Source organism: Gekko japonicus, unplaced genomic scaffold, assembly GCF_001447785.1.
Source record: "Gekko japonicus isolate JY-2015 unplaced genomic scaffold, Gekko_japonicus_V1.1 scaffold1162, whole genome shotgun sequence".
NCBI lineage: Eukaryota > Metazoa > Chordata > Lepidosauria > Squamata > Gekkonidae > Gekko > Gekko japonicus.
The window spans coordinates 446,858-466,251 of NW_015172038.1; the positions used below are offsets into that span (position 1 = coordinate 446,858).

The 19,394-nt window shown below is 48.0% G+C and overlaps 1 protein-coding gene across 3 annotated transcripts in view; it reads right to left on the reverse strand.

Moving 5' to 3' along the window:
• SH3BP2 (SH3-domain binding protein 2) overlaps window positions 1–19,394 on the reverse strand; it is a 57,086-nt gene that overhangs the window by 23,507 nt on the left and 14,185 nt on the right. For 2 of the 3 annotated variants that reach the window (XM_015420650.1, XM_015420649.1), the window contains exons 1-2: window positions 5,550–5,903; window positions 3,226–3,343 (exon numbers count right to left, since the gene is read on the reverse strand). In XM_015420650.1, coding sequence (XP_015276136.1) covers window positions 3,226–3,343; window positions 5,550–5,827 — 396 coding nt within the window. In that variant the 5' untranslated portion in view covers window positions 5,828–5,903. Of the gene's footprint in view, window positions 1–3,225; window positions 3,344–5,549; window positions 5,904–6,468; window positions 6,609–19,394 lie in introns of those variants that run through there. The other variant, XM_015420651.1, reaches the window with a different exon arrangement.

Consider the following 19,394-nt stretch of genomic DNA (forward strand, 5'->3'; position numbering starts at 1 on the left):
AAATTTAGAGTCCAGTGGAGGCACCTTTAAGACCAACAAAGGTTTATTCAAGGTATCAGCTTTCGTGTGCACGCACGCATACAACAGAATGGCAGTCAAGGTTCAAACTTACAGATCGGCCTGAACAGCAAGTTAACATGTAACATGATGAAGATGTTTTAACATATGCGAAGAGAAAACTAAGTTAACAAGCTAAGGTCAACAGTTGAAAAGCAATACATCTCAAAATAAGATTGAGACTCTCCATTCACTCCTCTGGGCATGGAGGTCACTTAACAGCATTTTTTTTTTCTTTGTTTGAGGTGGGTGTCGTGTATATGTCAGCCAAACATTCCACTATTCCTTGTATTACAGTCAGTATTCTATTTATTTATTTATTTATTTGGTTTTTATTCCGCCCTCTCTGTCAAGGCAGGCTCAGGGCAGCTTACATTAAAAGGTTAAAAATATATTAAAACACAAGCGCTTATACACCACAACCTCGTAAAGTACACAACATACCAGATCATAGTGCAAAACAGAGTAAAGGATGTTCCAGAAAATGGCCCCCGTCAGTATCCAGCATAGCCAGATGTTGGTGTTAGCATAAAGGGCCTTAACAATTCAGTTAGTATTGTTGATGTGGCAGCTCCTAATCAAAGGCCTGGTGGAACAGCTCCGTTTTACAGGCCCTTCCAGGAGCTCATTCCACCAGTGTGGCGCCACCACTGAAAAGGCCCTACCCCTGGTAGAGGCCAGTCTGGCCACTTTCGGTCCAGGGAGGCCAAACTGACCTCAGTGCTCTCTGGGGAGCATGTGGGGACAGGTGGTCCCTCAGGTAGGCAGGTCCCTGACCACAAAGGGCTTTAAAGGTCAAAACCAGCACCTTGAAGCGAATACGGTATGCTATTGGCAGCCAGCGTAATGCCGTTAGCACACAGGCAGACCCATCAACAGCCTGGCCACCACATTCTGCACCAGCTGCAGCTTCCGGAGTTGTGACAAGGGCAGCCCCATGTAGAGAGCATTGCAGTAGTCTAATCTCGAGGTGACCGTTGCATGGATCACTGTTGCCAGATCATTGCGTTCAAGGAAAGGAACCAGCTGCCTGAACAACCAAATATGGTAAAAGGCTGCCTTGGCAGTGGCAGTGGGCCTCCATCGTTAAGGAGGCATCCAGGAGCACTCCCAGACTCCTAACCCTCGGCGCGGTGCCCCATCGAAGGCCAGTAGCGGGATCCCTACCCCCGATCCACTCCGACTCAGGCACAGGACCTGTTAGGAAGACAAAACGGGGGAGAGGACAGCCACGTACACTGCCCTGAGAGCACCTCAAAGGAAGGGCACAATAAAGCAATCGGATTTACTACAATCTCAGGCATTCTGCTTACCTTCCAAGCCCTACAAGGCCAGGGGCCAGCATACCTTTGAGACCGCCTCTCCCCCTATGAGCCCCGTAGGGCACTGAGGTCCACCAATCAACATTTCTTAGTGGTCCCCGGCCCCAGGGGTGTCCGATTGGCCTCGATCAGGGCCAGGGCTTTTTCGGCCCTGGCCCCCACCTGGTGGAATGAGCTCCCGTACGAGATCAGGGCCCTGCGAGACTTTTTGCAGTTCTGCAGGGCCTGCAAGATGGAGCTCCACTGGGCATTTGGTTGAGGCGGCGGACATCCCCCTCCCTTGATTTGACACTTGGATTTGAGCTGACATCTGATCTATTCGTTTTTACATGGCATTTTATGATCTTATTCTGTGTAAACTATTGTTTTAACGTTGTTTTAATGGGGGTTCAGGGCGGCTTACACAGTTGGTACAGAAATACCAATAGAAAACATAAAATCAAGTTAAAACAATTCAGATGAATCATAAAATCACAAAGTGCTAGTAGTCCTTCATTAGTTACTTAAGGCGTCATACTAAAAATGTTTGCAAGCAGACAGTCCAGCTCAGTGGTCCTCTTAAGTCATACGATGGTATAAGCTAGATGTTAAGGCTGAGGGCCGGGCTTGTTGATGGTAATAGTCAGGGCGGCTCCTAGTTGAAAGCCTGGCAGAAGAGCTCCGTCTTGCAGGCCCTGCAGAACTGTAGAAGATCCCACATGGCCCTGATCTCTTCCAGGAGCTCATTCCACCAGTAAGGAGCCACCACTGAGAAGGCCTTGGCCCTGGTGGCGACAAGCCTGGCATCCTTGGGGCCCAGGAGGGTCAGTCGATTCCTTGACCCCAACCACAGTGCTCTCTGGGGTATATATGGGGAAAGGCAGTCCCTCAGGTATGTTGGACCCTGGCCATGTAGGGCTTTAAAGGTAAGCACCAGCACCTTGAAGCAAATTCAGTATGCTACTGGCAGCCAGTGCAATGCCGTCAGCACAGGCTGGATCTGAGAAGGCCCTTCACAAGCCTGGCCACGGCATTCTGCACTAGCTGCAGCTTCTGAATTTGCAACAAGGGCAGCCCCATGTAGAGAGCATTACAGTAGTCTAGTCTTGAGGTGACCATCACGTGGATCACTGTGGCCAAGTCGTTCCGGTCGAGGAAGGGAACTAGCTGCCTAATCAGCCGAAGATGGTAAAAGGCCGACTTAGCAGTGGCTGCTACCTGGGCCTCCACTGTTAAGGAGGTATCCACGAGAACTCCCAGACTCCCAACCTCCGGTGCTGGCACCAATGGTGCCCCACGGAAGGTCAGGAGTGGGGCCCCCACACCCAAACTGCCCCGATCCATGCACAGGACCTCCGTCTTCGCCGGATTCAACTTCAGCCGGCTCAGCCTGAGCCAACCAGCCACGGCCTGTAATGCCTGGTCCAGATCTTCCGGTCTGGAGTCCGACTGGCTGCCCAACATCAGATAGAGCTGGGTGCCATCAGCGTACTGGTGACACCTCAGCCCATGCCTCCGAGCTCTCTGGACAAGGGGGCGCATATAGATGTTAAATAGCACCGGGGTAATTGATGTAAACCACCCTGAGCCCGGTTACAGGGAAGGCGGTATATAAATCAAATAAACAAATAAATAAAAATAAGGGAATCTCTACAAAGCAAATGTGTGTTCAGGACACAGAGAAGTCCCTTCACATGAAAAACCCTTGACTGTGGGATTGTATTATAAATCTCTGGGACCAAAAATTGTGGATGAGAAATTTTCATCAGCAACCTGGACTGTACTTTGAGTTGAGAAGGTAGAACAATTTCCTTTAAGGTGCCAGGTAATTTAAAACATATCGTGGGAACCATAAACATGATTTCACCTTCCTTTCGTCTTCAGAGGCAGCAGAAAAAAACCAGGTCCTGTACTTCTTGCTAATGTGGACCAATTTGAAAGGAAATACATTGCTCGACGTTGTTTCCTCCGCTGCTCTCATAACCCTGTATAACAGTGAAAGCAATACTTTTTTTTAAAAAAACCCTCAAATTATGCTTATTATACACATGGCACAGCATATAGTCACAATTACTGGCTTCCCTTTCAATAAGATCCATGCTGCTGAGTCTGCAATGCTTTGTCGTGGAATCTTTACCAAGAGAAAGGAACAGTTCTTTCCATCCTCAGAGAACTCATATAAGTTGCGCATCACCTGCTAAATCTGTGGGATTTAGGGAAGGGCTGCAGCTCCGTTGAAGAACACCTCCCCTGGGCACAGAAGGCTCTCAGGCAGCAGGTGGTGGGAAAAGACCGTTCCTCTGCCAGAGACCCTGGAGAACTGCTATCAGAATAGACGGTGCTCAACAGGGTATCTATTTATTTATTTATTTTATTCAATTTATTCAATTATTCAATTTATTCAATTCAATTATTCAATTTATACCCAAGGAATACAACCACGTCATCTGTTCCACAAAGCAGTATACTCCGTGACTGGGATCTGCCGGATTCTTCATGATTAAGCATGCATGCTAACATTTGGGATCGAATTCTTCCTCGTTTCAGGCTCATTCATGACACTGAGTGCTACATGGGCTTTTATGATGTAAAATTGAACACTATAAATAAAAGGAATTATGCAGGGAACTGCAAGAATGAGAAACACTGTTCATGATTCTAAAGACATTAATTTCCTTGTGCCTCTTTAGTTATAACAATGTAAAAAGCATTCAGACACCCCTGAAGGCAGAAGAAGATACAAAGTGTTGCCCAACACTGAAGGCCTGAACTGATGAAGAATGCTCTCACGAAAATGAAAGGGACTGCAGGTCATCTAGTCTTCAGAATCTGTGTTGGATGTTCAGCACACATAACTAACCTATCAGTGCCAAGCCCATTGTCCCAAAGCCCTTTTAGGATAAAGCACAATTGGACAAATCTATAAAACCTATACTTGCTTGGTCTTAGATCAGCATGTGCAACTCCCAGTAAAAAGGAATATATTACTAGCATCCTATTATTGCAAGCGGTAAATATGTGGCTGCCAGGTATCATAAGAACATAAGAACATAAGAGACGCCAATGTTGGATCATATCCATTTTATTTCTGGCCAAAACTCTCTGGGTATACATCCTTATATGTGTAGATTAATTCTTAATCATACACATGGTATTCTGCAATTGACTCAAACATCCATTTGCTCTTAGCAACAACAACAAAAGTTTTAAAAAGTGAGCCACTCCAAAAACTGCTCTTACTTTATAATTATTCTTACAGCTAGTTAGCTGTGGACACAAGATGCCCTGGACAATTATTATACACTACTTATATTTATTATAGTAAAATGGTGATCAGTGTTTTAACATCTTCCCACAATATTAATCCACAGTAATCTATGGATATTTGTGTTAAGTGACTCTATAATGGAACAGAGTTCCAACCATAGGCAAGCTGTGGAGCGCAAGCCATATGAAAGAACCAAATATAGTATTTACTATACAGTGACTTAACACCCCTGATATCACAATAGTAGGGGAAAAAAATGAGAAATAGGGTTTGTATAATAGACACTGCAATCCCAAGAGACAGCAGAATGGGGGGGGGGGGGGAGAATGGGAGACGATAACAAAATGCCAAGACCTACAAATAGAGCGAGAGGCCTTTGGGAAAAGGAGGTAACCCTAACTGTTGTCACTGGAGCCCTTGGAGCAGTGCCTTGAAGTCTCAAGAAACACCTGGGCATTCTGGGTACTGAGCAAACAGCACCAGCTCAGCTCCAGAGGACAGCGTTGCTTGTAAGAGCAAGAACCCCGCGAAGACACATCTGCAATTCCCAAGAACTTGGCTAGATCTCGAATTGCAGAGCACCATCTACCAGTCAGACATCTGAGTGTGACAATTCATCATCATCATTCTTTCTCATCAGGGAAGGCATGTGACTTTCTCAGCTAGAGGTGGGCCGGAAGACCTACAGAGCAAGTGTATTCAGGAAAAAAGTTGTATATGTATCTGAATGCATAATAGCTTTCTGTTACTGATAAAGATGGAAGCCAAGCTGCTTCACCAAACAATTCCCAAATAATCTAACTCCTCACTAAGTTACCGTGTAAAGATGCTGAATGACATACATCGATACGTTTAAAAAGAAGCAGATTGAAATTATCCCACCGCAAAGTGAATATAGTTGTCGCATATTACACACCACTCACCTATTATAGCCCTTCAGTGAGAAGGCACCTTGGGGAGATGCAGATGTGCTGCTCTTAAAGTAGTAAATGCAGCCCTTGTGGACAATCACAAACCTCAGTGGCCCTGGAGCAAGACCAAGGGGAGGGGAAGAGGAACAAGGAGGCCAGAGGTGGCCACTTAACACACGTAGGCACCAGACAGTTCTCTTGCACTCGGTGGCTGATGGCAAGAACTCTAGGCCACCAGATGTCTGTTGTAACAATAAGTGATACCACCCTTTTCCTTTCCCATCCTGCATCTGTACCAGTTTATGCAGGCCCACTGCAGTTGTAGCCCTGGTTCCCTGGCAATGGTTTGTAAACTGGAAACGAGCCTCAGCGATGCAGGGCCCCTCCTGTTCTTTCTCGGCTTGTCAGCCTTAGCCAGGGTTTACTGCTGCATTCTGAACCACCCTTAACCATGGTTCCTATGTTGACCATGGAGCCTGAATCCAGGGTTTGCAAACCTTGCTTATGGGAAAATCCCTGACTGGCAGAGATTAGGGGAGCAGGAGAGGTGTAGGTGGGAGCACGTCTTCTGATTCTCGAACTGTAGCCTGCAGGGAGCCAGTGTTACAAGGGACCAGACTCCAGTGGATGGAGACACAGCCACGTTTTGCACACACCCACAATGGTAATGGATTACTGTTTTCCCAGGTAGAAATGCAGCCTAGCCAACATTCAGGAATTCCAACAGAGCTGCAACAGAAGCAATCAACATGGCACCTTTGCTGCACTAAAAACTGTTAAGGCAGAAAAGCTTGAAAAGAAAGACATGCCAATCAAATTTTGATTCCCTCTGACCAAACAAAAGGTGGAAATCTAAACGGACATTTTGTCGCAGCTCAGAATGGAAGAGCACTTGAGCCTGGCCTGAAGCCGGCACTCCTTCCCCACTCACACTTCAGGAGCTGGAACTGCGTCCCTCCCTTCTTGTGGAGGTATCCGGACTTGGTGACACCTCCGGGCATCGTCATCAGGTTCTGTGCTCCGATCGCCTTCATGGGGACCGGCCAGGACATCTCTTCTGAAGCCATGGCCCTGAAACGGCAACGCACTTGCATTGGGAAGCGTCCAGCCAACACAGAACAGCATCAGTGAACACGCCCCCCCCGCGTGTGCTCTCTCCACAAGGGATAAACAAGAAGGGTCTGGGTTCAAATCTCCACTCAGACTCGGAAGCTCCCTGGGCAGCTGTGAGCCAGCCCCTCCCTTTCAGCCCCACTGAGCCCCAAAGGAGTCTTTGAGGGAAAGCTGTATGCCGCCCTGCAGTCCTCAAAGGAAGTGGGAGCACAAAGATGTGGGAGAGGCTCTAGGCCAGACTCAGTAAGTCTCCTGTCTGCCAGGGCAACGGGTCCTCGTCTCCAAGCATGCCTTAGCCTGGCGGAGTGGACCAGCAATTCCTGCAGAAAACCAAACCCTGCTTCCAGACAGACAGCCGCAGGTGAGCAAATCTCACCTTGGCCGGTTACAGTGAATTTTCCCCACACTGCACCAAAATGGTTTAGGGAAATAACTTGCACGTCATAGCAGCAAAGGTGTTAGCAGCTGGGTGTAAAAAAAATGCGGAAGTTTGCAGTCTATTTAAAATAAAATGACAAAGCAGAAGGTTCCAGTTTATTTCTGTATTGTGGAAAGACAGATGACTGACGAGAATGGAAGAAAAGAAAACCTCAGAGACAGCCCACATTTCCAGACGGCTTCCGGGGCTTGTCTGCTCCCAAACGGCTGCTGTGTGTGAGTTTCACAGGAAGGTGGGGCAGCACTGGGGCTGACAGGGAGAGCGGCGAGCCGGGTCAACGATCCTCTCGGCCACAGACTCGGAGGAAGCCTCAGGCGAGCCGGCCCGCTCTCCCTGCAGCACCCGCCCCCCCCCCATGAGGATTCCTGCTAGGACACCGGAAGCATTCGGGGCACTGAAACGCCTAACCCAAGTGACAGGACATTTAGCTAAAGCGCTGCTGTGACCTCGTTAGTCTACAAGCACTTCTTCACCCACAACCATCATCTTCTTCTTCCTTTTTTAAAACCAAAGCATCTGTATGGAGCTGCTGGTTTTGATTGGGAAAAGCGGTGCAGAGAGCGGCATTTCACTGTTCCAACCAGCACCATTTCCTTGGGGTAAACTGTCCCCAGAAGCTGCTACTTGGAGAGACAGGCTTAGCAGCCTCATGCAGACATTTTTGTTAAGAAAATGTAATTTAAAAAAAAAAATCCATCCATCCATAGGCTTGATTCCTATTTATAGGGCTAAAGCAAACAGAAAGGCGTCCTATGACAGATATCCAATGCTAGCTGCCAGTAATGTGTTAGTGCACGAAGGGGGGAAATTCCGCAGTTCCTCCTGCTCTTTCACCAGGCACAGTTTACAGGAGACACACCACTTGGTGATCTGCAAGTTCTCCTCTCAAACCGGCTAACAAAGAGACCATCGGCGACTTCTCACTAGAGCTGCCTCGCAGCACAGCACCGTTTGCCCCGACACAAACATGTCAATTTCACACCCGAAGCTCTGGGGCTGCATTTTGACTCAGGACTTCGCCCGATTTCCTCCGCAGTTTCGTGATCCTGGTTTTTGAGGATCATGAAACTGCGTGAGTGTGAGGAGTACATCTGGCAAACCCCGGAGTCAAATGCACCCCCGCAGCCGCGGTTGTGAAATTGACATGTTTGTGTTGGGGCAAACCGCGCTGTGCTGCGAGGCAGCTCTAGTGAGAAATCGCCCCATCTGTATACCAGCAGGCAAATAAAACCCTGCAGGAAAGCCCCCCTGACCCTCACTACTAGTAGTGGCACATGATCCCGAGGGTCATTACAACAACACAGGACTTCTGCTGGATCCGTGGTGCTGGATACCAGAAGGCAGTGATGAGATCACTCAAATATATTCAGACAGCCGGCATGGCATAGTGGTTAGAGCAGAGGTGTTGAACTCATTTGTTATCTGACATAAATGTCACTTTGTCAGGCCGGGCCATGTGTGCCAGAAAACGTCATGTCAGGTACCGGAGATATTTTGCCACTGACCGTGACCCACACCCCTCCACAGCACCTAACAAACCACCCTTTGCTCGATAGGCGCAAGATGTTTTGTACACCTGTCATGACTCAGGTGGGGTGTCACCTGACGCTGCCACCACTCTGGATTTAGGTTCCCTTGAGAAGGCCCAGAGTACCCTCCCAAGACCTTCAGACCTCCCTTTAGGCCGAATAACAGGCGTGAGGACCAGGCAGAGTAAAACAAGGAAAAAGTTTATCTTATAGGAGGTCAAACAACAAGGTGCAGAATAATAACAGTAAGTGGGTGAAAAGAAATCAAATGCCCTAACGCGTCTAAATATATACTTTCCCTAGCTCACTATCTCAAGTGGCCTTACACTACTCATCCCTCCCCCAGGATGAGAGTTTTTCCCCTGCAGCAGCCTTTCTTCTGGCTCTGCCCTCTGGAAGAAAGAACAGCTCTTCCTGCTGCTCCAGAACTTTTATTCCCAGCCCCCCTCTTTTCCTATTGGTCCATTTTGGCTCCAAAACCTCCCAGGGGCTTCTGGGAGTTGTAGGCCCAGCCTCACCTACTACTAGCCAGGCTCTCTGGGCCTAGTAGGCCTCTGGTAGCACAGCCCAGATCATGACACCCCCCCACCAGACCAAATCATGGGGTCCTTCCCTGGATCCCCATTGATGCAGTCTGCACACAAGATTTGGGCTGTGGTTTGCCCTTTCAACTCACTCAACACTAACATATAAAAACAATAACAGTAAAACAGTACTCTGATCAACATTAAAGAGAACACAACGTCAGGTTAATGCATTGCAGGTCCTCCGGGGTCAAAACTCTTCTCGAATGTCTCATCATCAGTAGTAGCAAGGCTTTTGCTGGGAGGAAGTTCTAAATTGGATCTGAACCCCGCCTTTAAGTTCAGAGGTTTTAGACATTCTGCTTTTGTGTTGGCTTCAGATGGATGCCTGGTTACTATGTCCTGTAACCTATACAGTGCTCTTTGTCTCAAATAGACTGAATTTAGCCCCTGAAGTTCATGAAAAAGCTCAATTAGGACATGAGGGCAAGCTTCGTTTTGAGATATCAATGTGGCTACATCTTTTCCTCCACTCTGATGGTCATTTACTGAAGCCAGCCTACTGTTCTCCACGTTCTCTTCAGGTGGCTTCACAACTCTTGGCTTTTCAGCTCCAGCTGTGGACCTACTTTCCAAGGGCTGTGGAAATGCCATCTCTTCAGTTTCCCCAGTAGTCTTAGGTTCTAGTTGCTGATGCTGTTGTTCACTGGTTTGAGCAGCATAGTTGCCTGGAAAGTTATCCAAACTAGATGGGATCATGGAATCAAAGTTGATACGGACTTCTTCCATGCTGGCATCCTCTGCTTGATCCTTCTGGAATGCAGTCAGAGTCACTGGAGGAGACTCTACCACCATCAGCTCTGCAACAGGGTCTGGAGAAGTTGCCAGAGTGTGCTCCCCTTGCTGCTGCTTCTCAGACCGACGGGTTACCACCCCTATGTAGACATCGGTTTTCCGGCTGGGTTCCTCAGGAACATATTTAAAGTCATTTAAGAACTGCTGGTAGACATCGATTTGCCAGCTGGGTTGCTCAGGAACATGTTCAAAGTCCTGTAAGAACTGCAGGTAGACATCTTCCTCTGGATTGGCCTCCTTTTCTTCCATCTCAGGTTCATGGACTCTGGGTTCCACAGTCATCTGCTCTGCTAAATCTTCCCCCACAAACATGGCTACTGGGGTATAATTGTGCACAGCTACCTTCCACGATCCACTCCAGTCTTCCTTATACAGAGGATACTTCCTTCTATCCCCTTGTACATCAGCATCTGGAGGAAGTGAAGGTGGCTCTTTTCTCAACTTTGCCATTTCCAGCTCATGCGCCATCCTCATTCTCTCTAGTTCTCTCTGGGCTGCCATCTCTCTTCTCTCTTCCCTCAGTATTTTGTACCTTTCCAGCTCTGCCTGCTTAAGTTGCAGCTGGAGACGCAAGGTCTCTACACTCAGGGATGCCATTGCTTTTTCAGATGTGTCCTCCACTGATATGAGACTTGCAGCCTCTATTCGGGTCTTGCGTCTGGCAACAGGCATTTCCTCTTTTATTCTCAGATTGGAGGAACATGCACTACCTGACTCTGCCTCACTATCCAGTTGACCCGACAGCTAGAACATAAAGAAAACCTTTTCACCACACCTTACCAGAGCCTTACTTGGTCTTGCAAGCACCTTCAAACAATGAGGCTTCCTTAAGCCCAAAAGCAAAAAAACAAATCAATTTTTTCCTCTCTGCTAAGGCCAAATGGCACTCCGCCTCACCAAGGTCCAAAATTAGTCCATCCCACCGCTACAGCCACCATGTCACGACTCAGGTGGGGTGTCACCTGACGCTGCCACCACTCTGGATTTAGGTTCCCTTGAGAAGGCCAGAGTACCCTCCCAAGACCTTCAGACCTCCCTTTAGGCCGAATAACAGGCGTGAGGACCAGACAGAGTAAAACAAGGAAAAGGTTTATTTTATAGGAGGTCAAACAACAAGGTGCAGAATAATAACAGTAAGTGGGTGAAAAGAAATCAAATGCCCTAACGCGTCTAAATATATACTTTCCCTAGCTCACTATCTCAAGTGGCCTTACACTACTCACCCCTTCCTCAGGATGAGGGTTTTTCCCCTGCAGCAGCCTTTCTTCTGCCCTCTGGAAGAAAGAACAGCTCTTCCTACTGCTCCAGAACTTTTATTCCCAGCCCTCCTCTTTTTCCATTGGTCCATTTTGGCTCCAAAACCTCCCAGGGGCTTCTGGGAGTTGTAGGCCCAGCCTCACCTACTGCTGGCCAGGCTCTCTGGGCCTAGTAGGCCTCTGGTAGCACAGCCCAGATCATGACAACACCTCAGAGAGCCGCTACTGCTACGTGTGGTGCAACAACCAGCACCTCTCATGGCTCTTTAAAGACCAACCCATTTCAGAAGCTTTTGATGAGCTGGAGCATGAAAGGCTGCAGGTGCAGCAGCCAAAGACAGGTGGCCAAGCCCTGCCTTAAAGAAACTGCTGCAGCCAACAGGCTTTGGGGTGGGGTGGGGCAGCCTCACAATCCCACACATCCTCCTGTCAAAATCCCAGCAACACACTTGAACCACAAGGGGAACTGCGGTGTCCCTCAGCACCACAAGCAGACTCCAGGCGCTGCCAGCTCCACTGTGATTGCCGTTTGAAGACTTTTATTTCTTGCTAGCTCCATGGCAGTATCCAGCCACACAAAATATCACTCCCCATGTGCAGGCGCACAGATGCACATCCAGTGCCTGCCTCTGCCTCACCCAGTGCGCATTTCTGAATGCCTGCTCCCATCCCTGACCTTTGCCTCCCCCCCCCCTTTTCCATTCAAACGGCTACATGAGGCAGCCCAGGAAGCTTCTTATTTAATCCTCCGGTCACTGCCGAGGGAGGGAGGGAGGGAGGCTGGAGAGGAGCCGCACACATTTGGGTCAGCGGGTTAGCAGGCTCTGGCTCACCTGACTTGGCGGGCCTCTGCCACCCCAGCCCTTGGTGGTCTGCACACATTGCGCCCCTCACCTAAGCTGCTGCATACAGCGCACCCAGCCTAGACAAGCATTCCGTTCGCACACTTACATGGGCGGGCACGTTTGGTGAGCTGGCCAGAGGCTTTCCACAGGCATCTTCTCTGGGCTGCCTGCGAGTGGGAAGCCACTTGGCTGGGCTTGGGAAGGTCAGGTGGGGGCCAAAGAGATTCTGCCTGTCGCAAGTGAAAAGCCGGCAGAAACAAAAAGGGGGGGGGGGAACTGAACCTTACAAGAATCTGCAGAACCAAACAAAGGTTAGTGAAAAGGAGGGCCAATATTAAAACCTTTTCATAAAAAATAAAAGGAGGTACATGTATTTATTAATAATCACAAATTTTAAAACATATATAGAGGCCCATTTACAACCAATATATATAAAATATACAAAATATACAAATATCAAGGGCTGACAAAGTTGACCTTACGCGTTTCAGCCAAATAGGCCTTCCTCAGAGGTCATACATATGTGGCAAGATGGTTAATAATTATATTCACATAAACACAATCAGAAATAAACGCTGTACTTGAGAGAGCTTCCGTGTTGGATTTTCCTGCTTGACTCGTGTCCGGTTAATTAACACGTAACACATTTACAACCAATATATATAAAATATACAAAATATACAAATATCAAGGGCTGACAAAGTTGACCTTACGCGTTTCAGCCAAATAGGCCTTCCTCAGAGGTCATACATATGTGGCAAGATGGTTAATAATTATATTCACATAAACACAATCAGACATATATACAAAGTATAGATTCAATCAGGACCATTAAATAAATTGTTCAAAAGTAAAATCACCAGGCACAGGGTAAATATGCACATAAGACCTTTAAAGTGCAATCACTAGCCCAGTGATTATAAAATAAACTTGTGGTCCAAAAATTTCCTTCTCTGATTGTGCTGCCACAGTATTCACAAGTAAAAAGCAGTGTTTTAAAATTTGTGATTATTAATAAATACATGTACCTCTTTTTATTTTTTATAAAAAGGTTTTAATATTGGCCCTCCTTTTCACTAACCTTTGCAAGTGAAAAGCCGGCCACCTTTCCAGCTACCCAGGCAGCAGAGGCAGGAGCCCAATGTGCTCTGGCTGGAAGAGGAAGAGGCAGCGGTGGCAGGCAGAGCAGCCCACCGCCTTGGCCAAGGGCAGCAGGCAGGCCGGCCCCAAGGGGACGGCCTAGCTCGGGAACAAACCAGCCCTCCTTGCCCCTTACGGCTGCCAACTCCAGGTTGGGCAATCCCTAGAGATCTGGGGGAAGACAGTGGGGATGGCCCGCGTTGGGGGAAGGGAGGGGACCTCAGCAGGGGGTATAATACCCTAATATAGGCTTTTCCAGATGACATTCAGACTGGTTTCCCCAGTTGGTCACAGGCCAGATAAGGTCTTTTTTCATATGATCAAAGGCCAGCAAAAGTCTTAGCAAAATTCCCGACCACCACAGTGAGTAAGAGAAAACTTAAAATTAGCTCCCACACATAATAATTAAAAGGGAAGTACATGATAGATAAAAGTATTAAAATTCTGCAAAACAGAATAATAGAATCATAGAAACATAGCGTTGGAAGGGACCTCCAGGCCCAGAAGATGACAAAAAACCTCCAGGATCCCTGGCCAAACTGGCCTGGGGGAAAAAATGCTTCCTGAACCCAACGTGATGATCAGCATTTCCCTGGGCATGTAAGAAAGGGCCACAAGAACTAAGCACTGATGCAACCCCTCCCTCTCATGATCTGCCTATGTTCACAGAATCAGCATTGCTGTCCGATGGCCATCTAGCCTCTGTTTGAAAACCTCCAAAGAAGGAGAGCCCACCACCTCCCGAGGAAGCCTGTTCCACTGCGGAACCTCTCTTACTGTCAGGAAATTCTTCCTAATGTTTAGCCAAAAACTCTTCTAAGGCTGCGGTCACACAGAGCATTAGCCACGCTACAGAGACGGAAGATAGGCGGATTTTCTGGGCGCGATCACACCGCAACATCTGGGAAGCATCGTGGCGAACCCGAGGCTTCCCGCCGAAGATGCGGAGTTAAAAACTTGTACCTCCGAGGTACTAGTTTCGGGAAACCACGGGGCAAGGGCTGGCGTCTGATCGCGTTTTCAGTGGTGGCATCCGGCGCCTGCCCATGTCCCTTCGCAAACAGATTTCCCCCCCCAAGTCTCCACAAGATGCGCACAAGCACCCAACAGCGCATGTGCACAAAGAGGAAAGCAAAAGTGCCGTTTCGGCTTTAAAAAAAATGACCCCGTTCATCACGGCAGCGGCGCCTAGCCATTGCTGGTGTGATCGCGCCGTGCCGCTTCTTTGCCGCGTTGCAGGATCGTCGTGTGATTGCCACCCTCGTTTACCCACCGGCGTGGAGGGACGGACCCGTGGTGTGCCACCGGCGTGTCTGATCGCGTAATCGCGGATCAAACTGCGCCGGGGCAATTAGCCACGCCTCCCCCCCCCGCGATATCCGGCCCGTGTGACCGGGGCCAATGTTAATTTCAGCCTGTTGGTTCTGGCCCGGCCTTCGGGGCAACAGAAAACAACTCTGTAGTGGCTCTTCCTCCCCAAAGCCAGATTGCTCTTATGCAATTAGATCTTCCTGCTCTAACCAGCTCTTTCAGTAGATGTCTACCATAAAGTTTGCTAATACTGCTGAGCAGGCTAATTGGCCTATAATTAGTGGGTATGGATCCACAAGGGTTAAGCTGACACTAAATATTATAAAAATACAAAATTTATTCAGGTGTACACATTTTAAAACTTAGACTCATTAAAAGTATATACCATTCAGACATAGAAAAAACTATTCAACATTCATACATAGATGGGTTAGTGCTGTGCAACAAAACCAAACGCGTTTCGGCCCCTCAGAGGGCCTTCTTCAGTGGTCACAATTTCAATTACAAATTTGACATACATTCAAAAAAATTTTTCAAAAAGATGTTAAGTACATATGCAGTACAAGGCCAGATGTTGTTTCCTAAATACTTCTGTATTTGTTTATTATTATTTTATAAGATGGGCCTCCAGTCTAGCCAATTACAGTCCACCAATAATTCTGGTAGCAAAATCTTGCGTGAATTGAATGTATGTCACTCCATCCTGTATATGTACTTAACATCTTTTTGAAAAAAATTTTTGAATGTATGTCAAATTTGTAATTGAAATTGTGACCACTGAAGAAGGCCCTCTGAGGGGCCGAAACGCGTTTGGTTTTGTTGCACAGCACTAACCCATCTATGTATGAATGTTGAATAGTTTTTTCTATGTCTGAATGGTATATACTTTTAATGAGTCTAAGTTTTAAAATGTGTACACCTGAATAAATTTTGTATTTTTATAATATTTAGTGTCAGCTTAACTCTTGTGGATCCATAGCAACTTTTTGGGTTGAGTTTCCCCCCCCCTTCCTTTTTTCCTTTTCCCTTCCCTTCCTTTTTGTTAGCACTATAATTAGTGGGATCATCTCTCCTCTCCCTCTTAAAAAATGGAACTATAATTGCCAGGCTCCAGTCCTTAGGGATATGGTTGTCCTGGTGTGCAGGCTTCAAGTATCAGGCCAGAAGTCAGGCAAGACAGGGTCGTTCAGTCCAAGGTCAGGGGTTCAGAAGTCAGGCAAGACAGTTGCGGTGGCTTAGCATCTATCCTACATCACCATCATCATCATTTTGATTTGTACCCTGCCCTCCCCACTGAGGCAGGCTCAGGGTGGCTTACAAAAAAATAGCAACACAGATAAAACAACAATTTAAATGTCAGCATAAAACACACAAACATAATTACTAAAAACAGTTTAGATGGTGGTACAATGGTAGCAGAGTACATATTAAGCATAACAAGTTGCCTAACAGCCTCTTCTGACTGGTTTTCATAGCCCCATGCCTAAGGGTCATGCTTGAATTCAGCTGCTCAGAAACAATCCTGCAACTACTTATCTTTTTATCAGCAAGCAGCTGGTATCAGGCCAGAAGGCATGCACTTTGCTGTCTTGTCTGTAGCTCTGTTCTCAGCCTCCATCTGCAGTGCTCTGCGCGGCTGATATTGGTGGGCTGGGAACAGCCAGCTGAGGTTCACCTGCTGAATCAGGACTGGAGGGTGTCGGTGGCTCTGCACCAGCTGTTGGCTGTGAATCTCAACTAACTTGCAGCTCATTTTTCTGCTGGTCAGCTTCTCCTGTTAACTCAAGGGTGGTTATGTGAGGCTCCTCTTCTCCTGAAGAGTCCTCGCTATCATTGAGCCCTGCCTGATTCACGACAATGGCCAGAAGTGTCAACGTAAGTGAAAAGCTATGCCAGAAGTGAAGCCCACCATTCTATGTTGTTTCTCAAGAGCTCTTGAGGAATACAACCCGCACCAGGAGCTTTTCCTCTTCTGAGCTGGCCATAAGTGATTTAACCTCTCCTGTGGATACTGGGGGCACAGGCCGGATAAGAGCTCTGGAGGGGCCGGTTCCAGCCCCTGAGCTGTGTTTGACATGTATGGGTTAGAGCATCAGACTACAATCTGGGAGACTGAGGTTTGAATCTACAGTCTGCCACGCAAGCTTGTTGGATGACCATATGATCACCAGCAGAGATGGCTTTAAAAAGATTCAAGCAAAACAGTGACGTTTTTTAAATAACTATGGCTGCTAAATGGAGTATCCATGTACAGAGGCAGTTTACCTCTGAATATCACATGCTTGGGATGAAGAAGGGCAGGAGAACATCTCTTACAAACCATGCTTACAGGCTTCCTAGAGTTGGAAACAGAGGGCTGCCCTAGAGGAACCTTCACTGAGCCAGCTGGAGTATGGAAATGTAACAGGCAATGGCTACACAATCAGGTACCACCCACCAGAGCACACTCATTTGCCACCACTGCACGCATCCCCTCTGCCAGCATATACAGAAGCACTTATCTCCAGCTTCATCCTCAGGGGCACACTGGGACCCAGCCAAGAAAACTGCCGCTGCCGCTGCTGCTAGACAACTGCCTGGTGCTCTCACCAGCCTTAAAAAGTCTCTATTTGCGTGTTACCCCTTCATGCTGGATCAAAGTCCCATGCATGCAGTGATTTTTATTAGAGGCTTTTTGGTTTTGCCTCTAAGACAGCAGGCTGTTCGCTCCCCCCCCAAAAAAACCTAATTTCTACTCCAAGCCAAGAAAGTGATTCAAAGATCCTTTTGTACGAACAGCAAGTGGTTGAATTTATGGCCAGAAATGCCTCAGTGCAATAATGCAGAATATAAGTCCAGCACACACAGTGAGAAAGAAATAGAAGTTTCCGATCAAATGAAGGCTATTCTTCATGTCTGAGCAATAATGAAACAATCATGAAAGAGGAACCCTTGTTTCAGCCAGGCATGTGGAGGGGCACATGTTCCCACTATGAAGCCATGGAATAAGCCTGAAGTGAGGAAAATAAAATGAAAACTTCACATCACCAACATAATCCCAGCCTTGGGAGATTCTCTTCCATCCCAGACTCTTTTATCAAATCTGCTCTCGTGTCCGCCTCCCCCCCAAACTCCCACCACTCCAGCCCTGCTCCACACACGAGGCCTTTGCTCAGCTTCCTTGGGGGCAGTGCTGGAAGGGGGGGGGGCATCACCAGGCTCCTGTGTGTCTGAAGCACCAGAAGGCTCTGCTCTACATGGTTGGGGTGGGGGTGGGGTGGGGTGTCTCAGGTTCAACAGGTTTGCACTAGAAGCTCACGCAACAGGAACAACGGAAGGAGCTGAAGCCCCCTTCCTTATCAGTCCCACACGTAGCAATACCCACCCACCCCAAAAACCCAAACATGTCCTTTAACACTGACTGAGAAAGAACAATTCAAGAAATGAAAATATAATGTAACAAACAGAAGGGCATGGATAAAGGGGAGTCAGGCAAGGAACACACTCCTAGACGGGTCAATTCAAGAAATGAAAATATAATGTAACACACAGAAGGGCATGGATAATGGGGAGCCAGGCAAGGAACACACTCCTAGATAGGTCCCATTCCCCCCCCCCCGCTCTACTGACGGCTGCCTTCAAGAGCAAGACCCAGGTAGGAACCTCCTCCTGATGTTAGTGATCCCTAAAGGGAGCCTCGTCTCTTGCGGGGGGAAAAACACCTCATGGCACTTTGGCACTGGAAGAAGCGGCCTCCAAGCCGCAAAAGGGCGTGTTGGAGTAAGGCCCTGTTGGCCTTCTTCTGTGTCCAAGGCCCCCTCCCCCGGGCACAGGCCTGGCTCAGAGGCCACCTGGTGCCTCTCTGCAGAAGGCTCTTCTTCAGCCCACGAGGTTGGCTCCCATCAACACACAGATGCCATCCAAATGAGCCTTGGCAGGTTTGCTCGGCCATCAACACACAGATGCCATCCAAATGAACCTTGGGTTTGCTCAGCACCTGCTTTTACAGGACAAAACTAGACACAACCCAAGACAAGCAGTCAGGGCCTTGCACTACTGCTGCTGCTGCTGCTGCTTTTAACAACCAACCCTCCTCTTGGACGCACACCTTAACGTGGTTTGTGTGTGTGTCAGTGAAGCTGAGAGCAATACCGTGAGGAGTTCAGACTCCGTCAAGAGGCTAAGCTCCTGGCAGAGTCGCTCAAGGTGGAATGGTCACAGCGGAGACCCCCAGACTAAGATGCACCCACCCCCTTCAGGGATCCACAGCCACATCAGCAGAAGAGTTCCCATGGGGGCGGGGGCGTAGGAGTCCTCGAAGGACCGCTCTTGGGCGGCAGCTCTTCGACTCAACAGGAACGTGGGACATGAGAAGTAACAATCAAGGTAAGCTTGGAATCATAAGACCAGAAATCGATTCTTTTAGTTGGGGAATGAGGAACACAGAGGAAATGGAGCTGATCTAATGGTGAGGTGAGATGTAGCCCAGGCAGTCAGAGGCTAAAATGCAAAGTCTGACCAGATAATATCAGACTTCATCAAAAGCCTAAAACATAACCCTCATTCAAGTTTGAGCCCCAACTACAGGTGCTGATGAGGAAGAAACTGGAAGCCACAAAGGCCCTCAGTCTGCAAGACCTGGGCAAGGCTGTTTACAATGAGACTTGTGGACGTCATCAATTCATCGGGTCGCCATGAGTTGGAAGCAACTTGACGGCGCTACACACACACCAGCATGCACAGAGGGGTGGTACAGATGTGGGGAGTCATGGTATTGAATGTAAGCCTTCACATCACACTCATTTGTCCAAAGCAAGCCACCCCAGGCCTCAGTAGGACCCATGTGGGCAAACGGCAGCTCTGGGG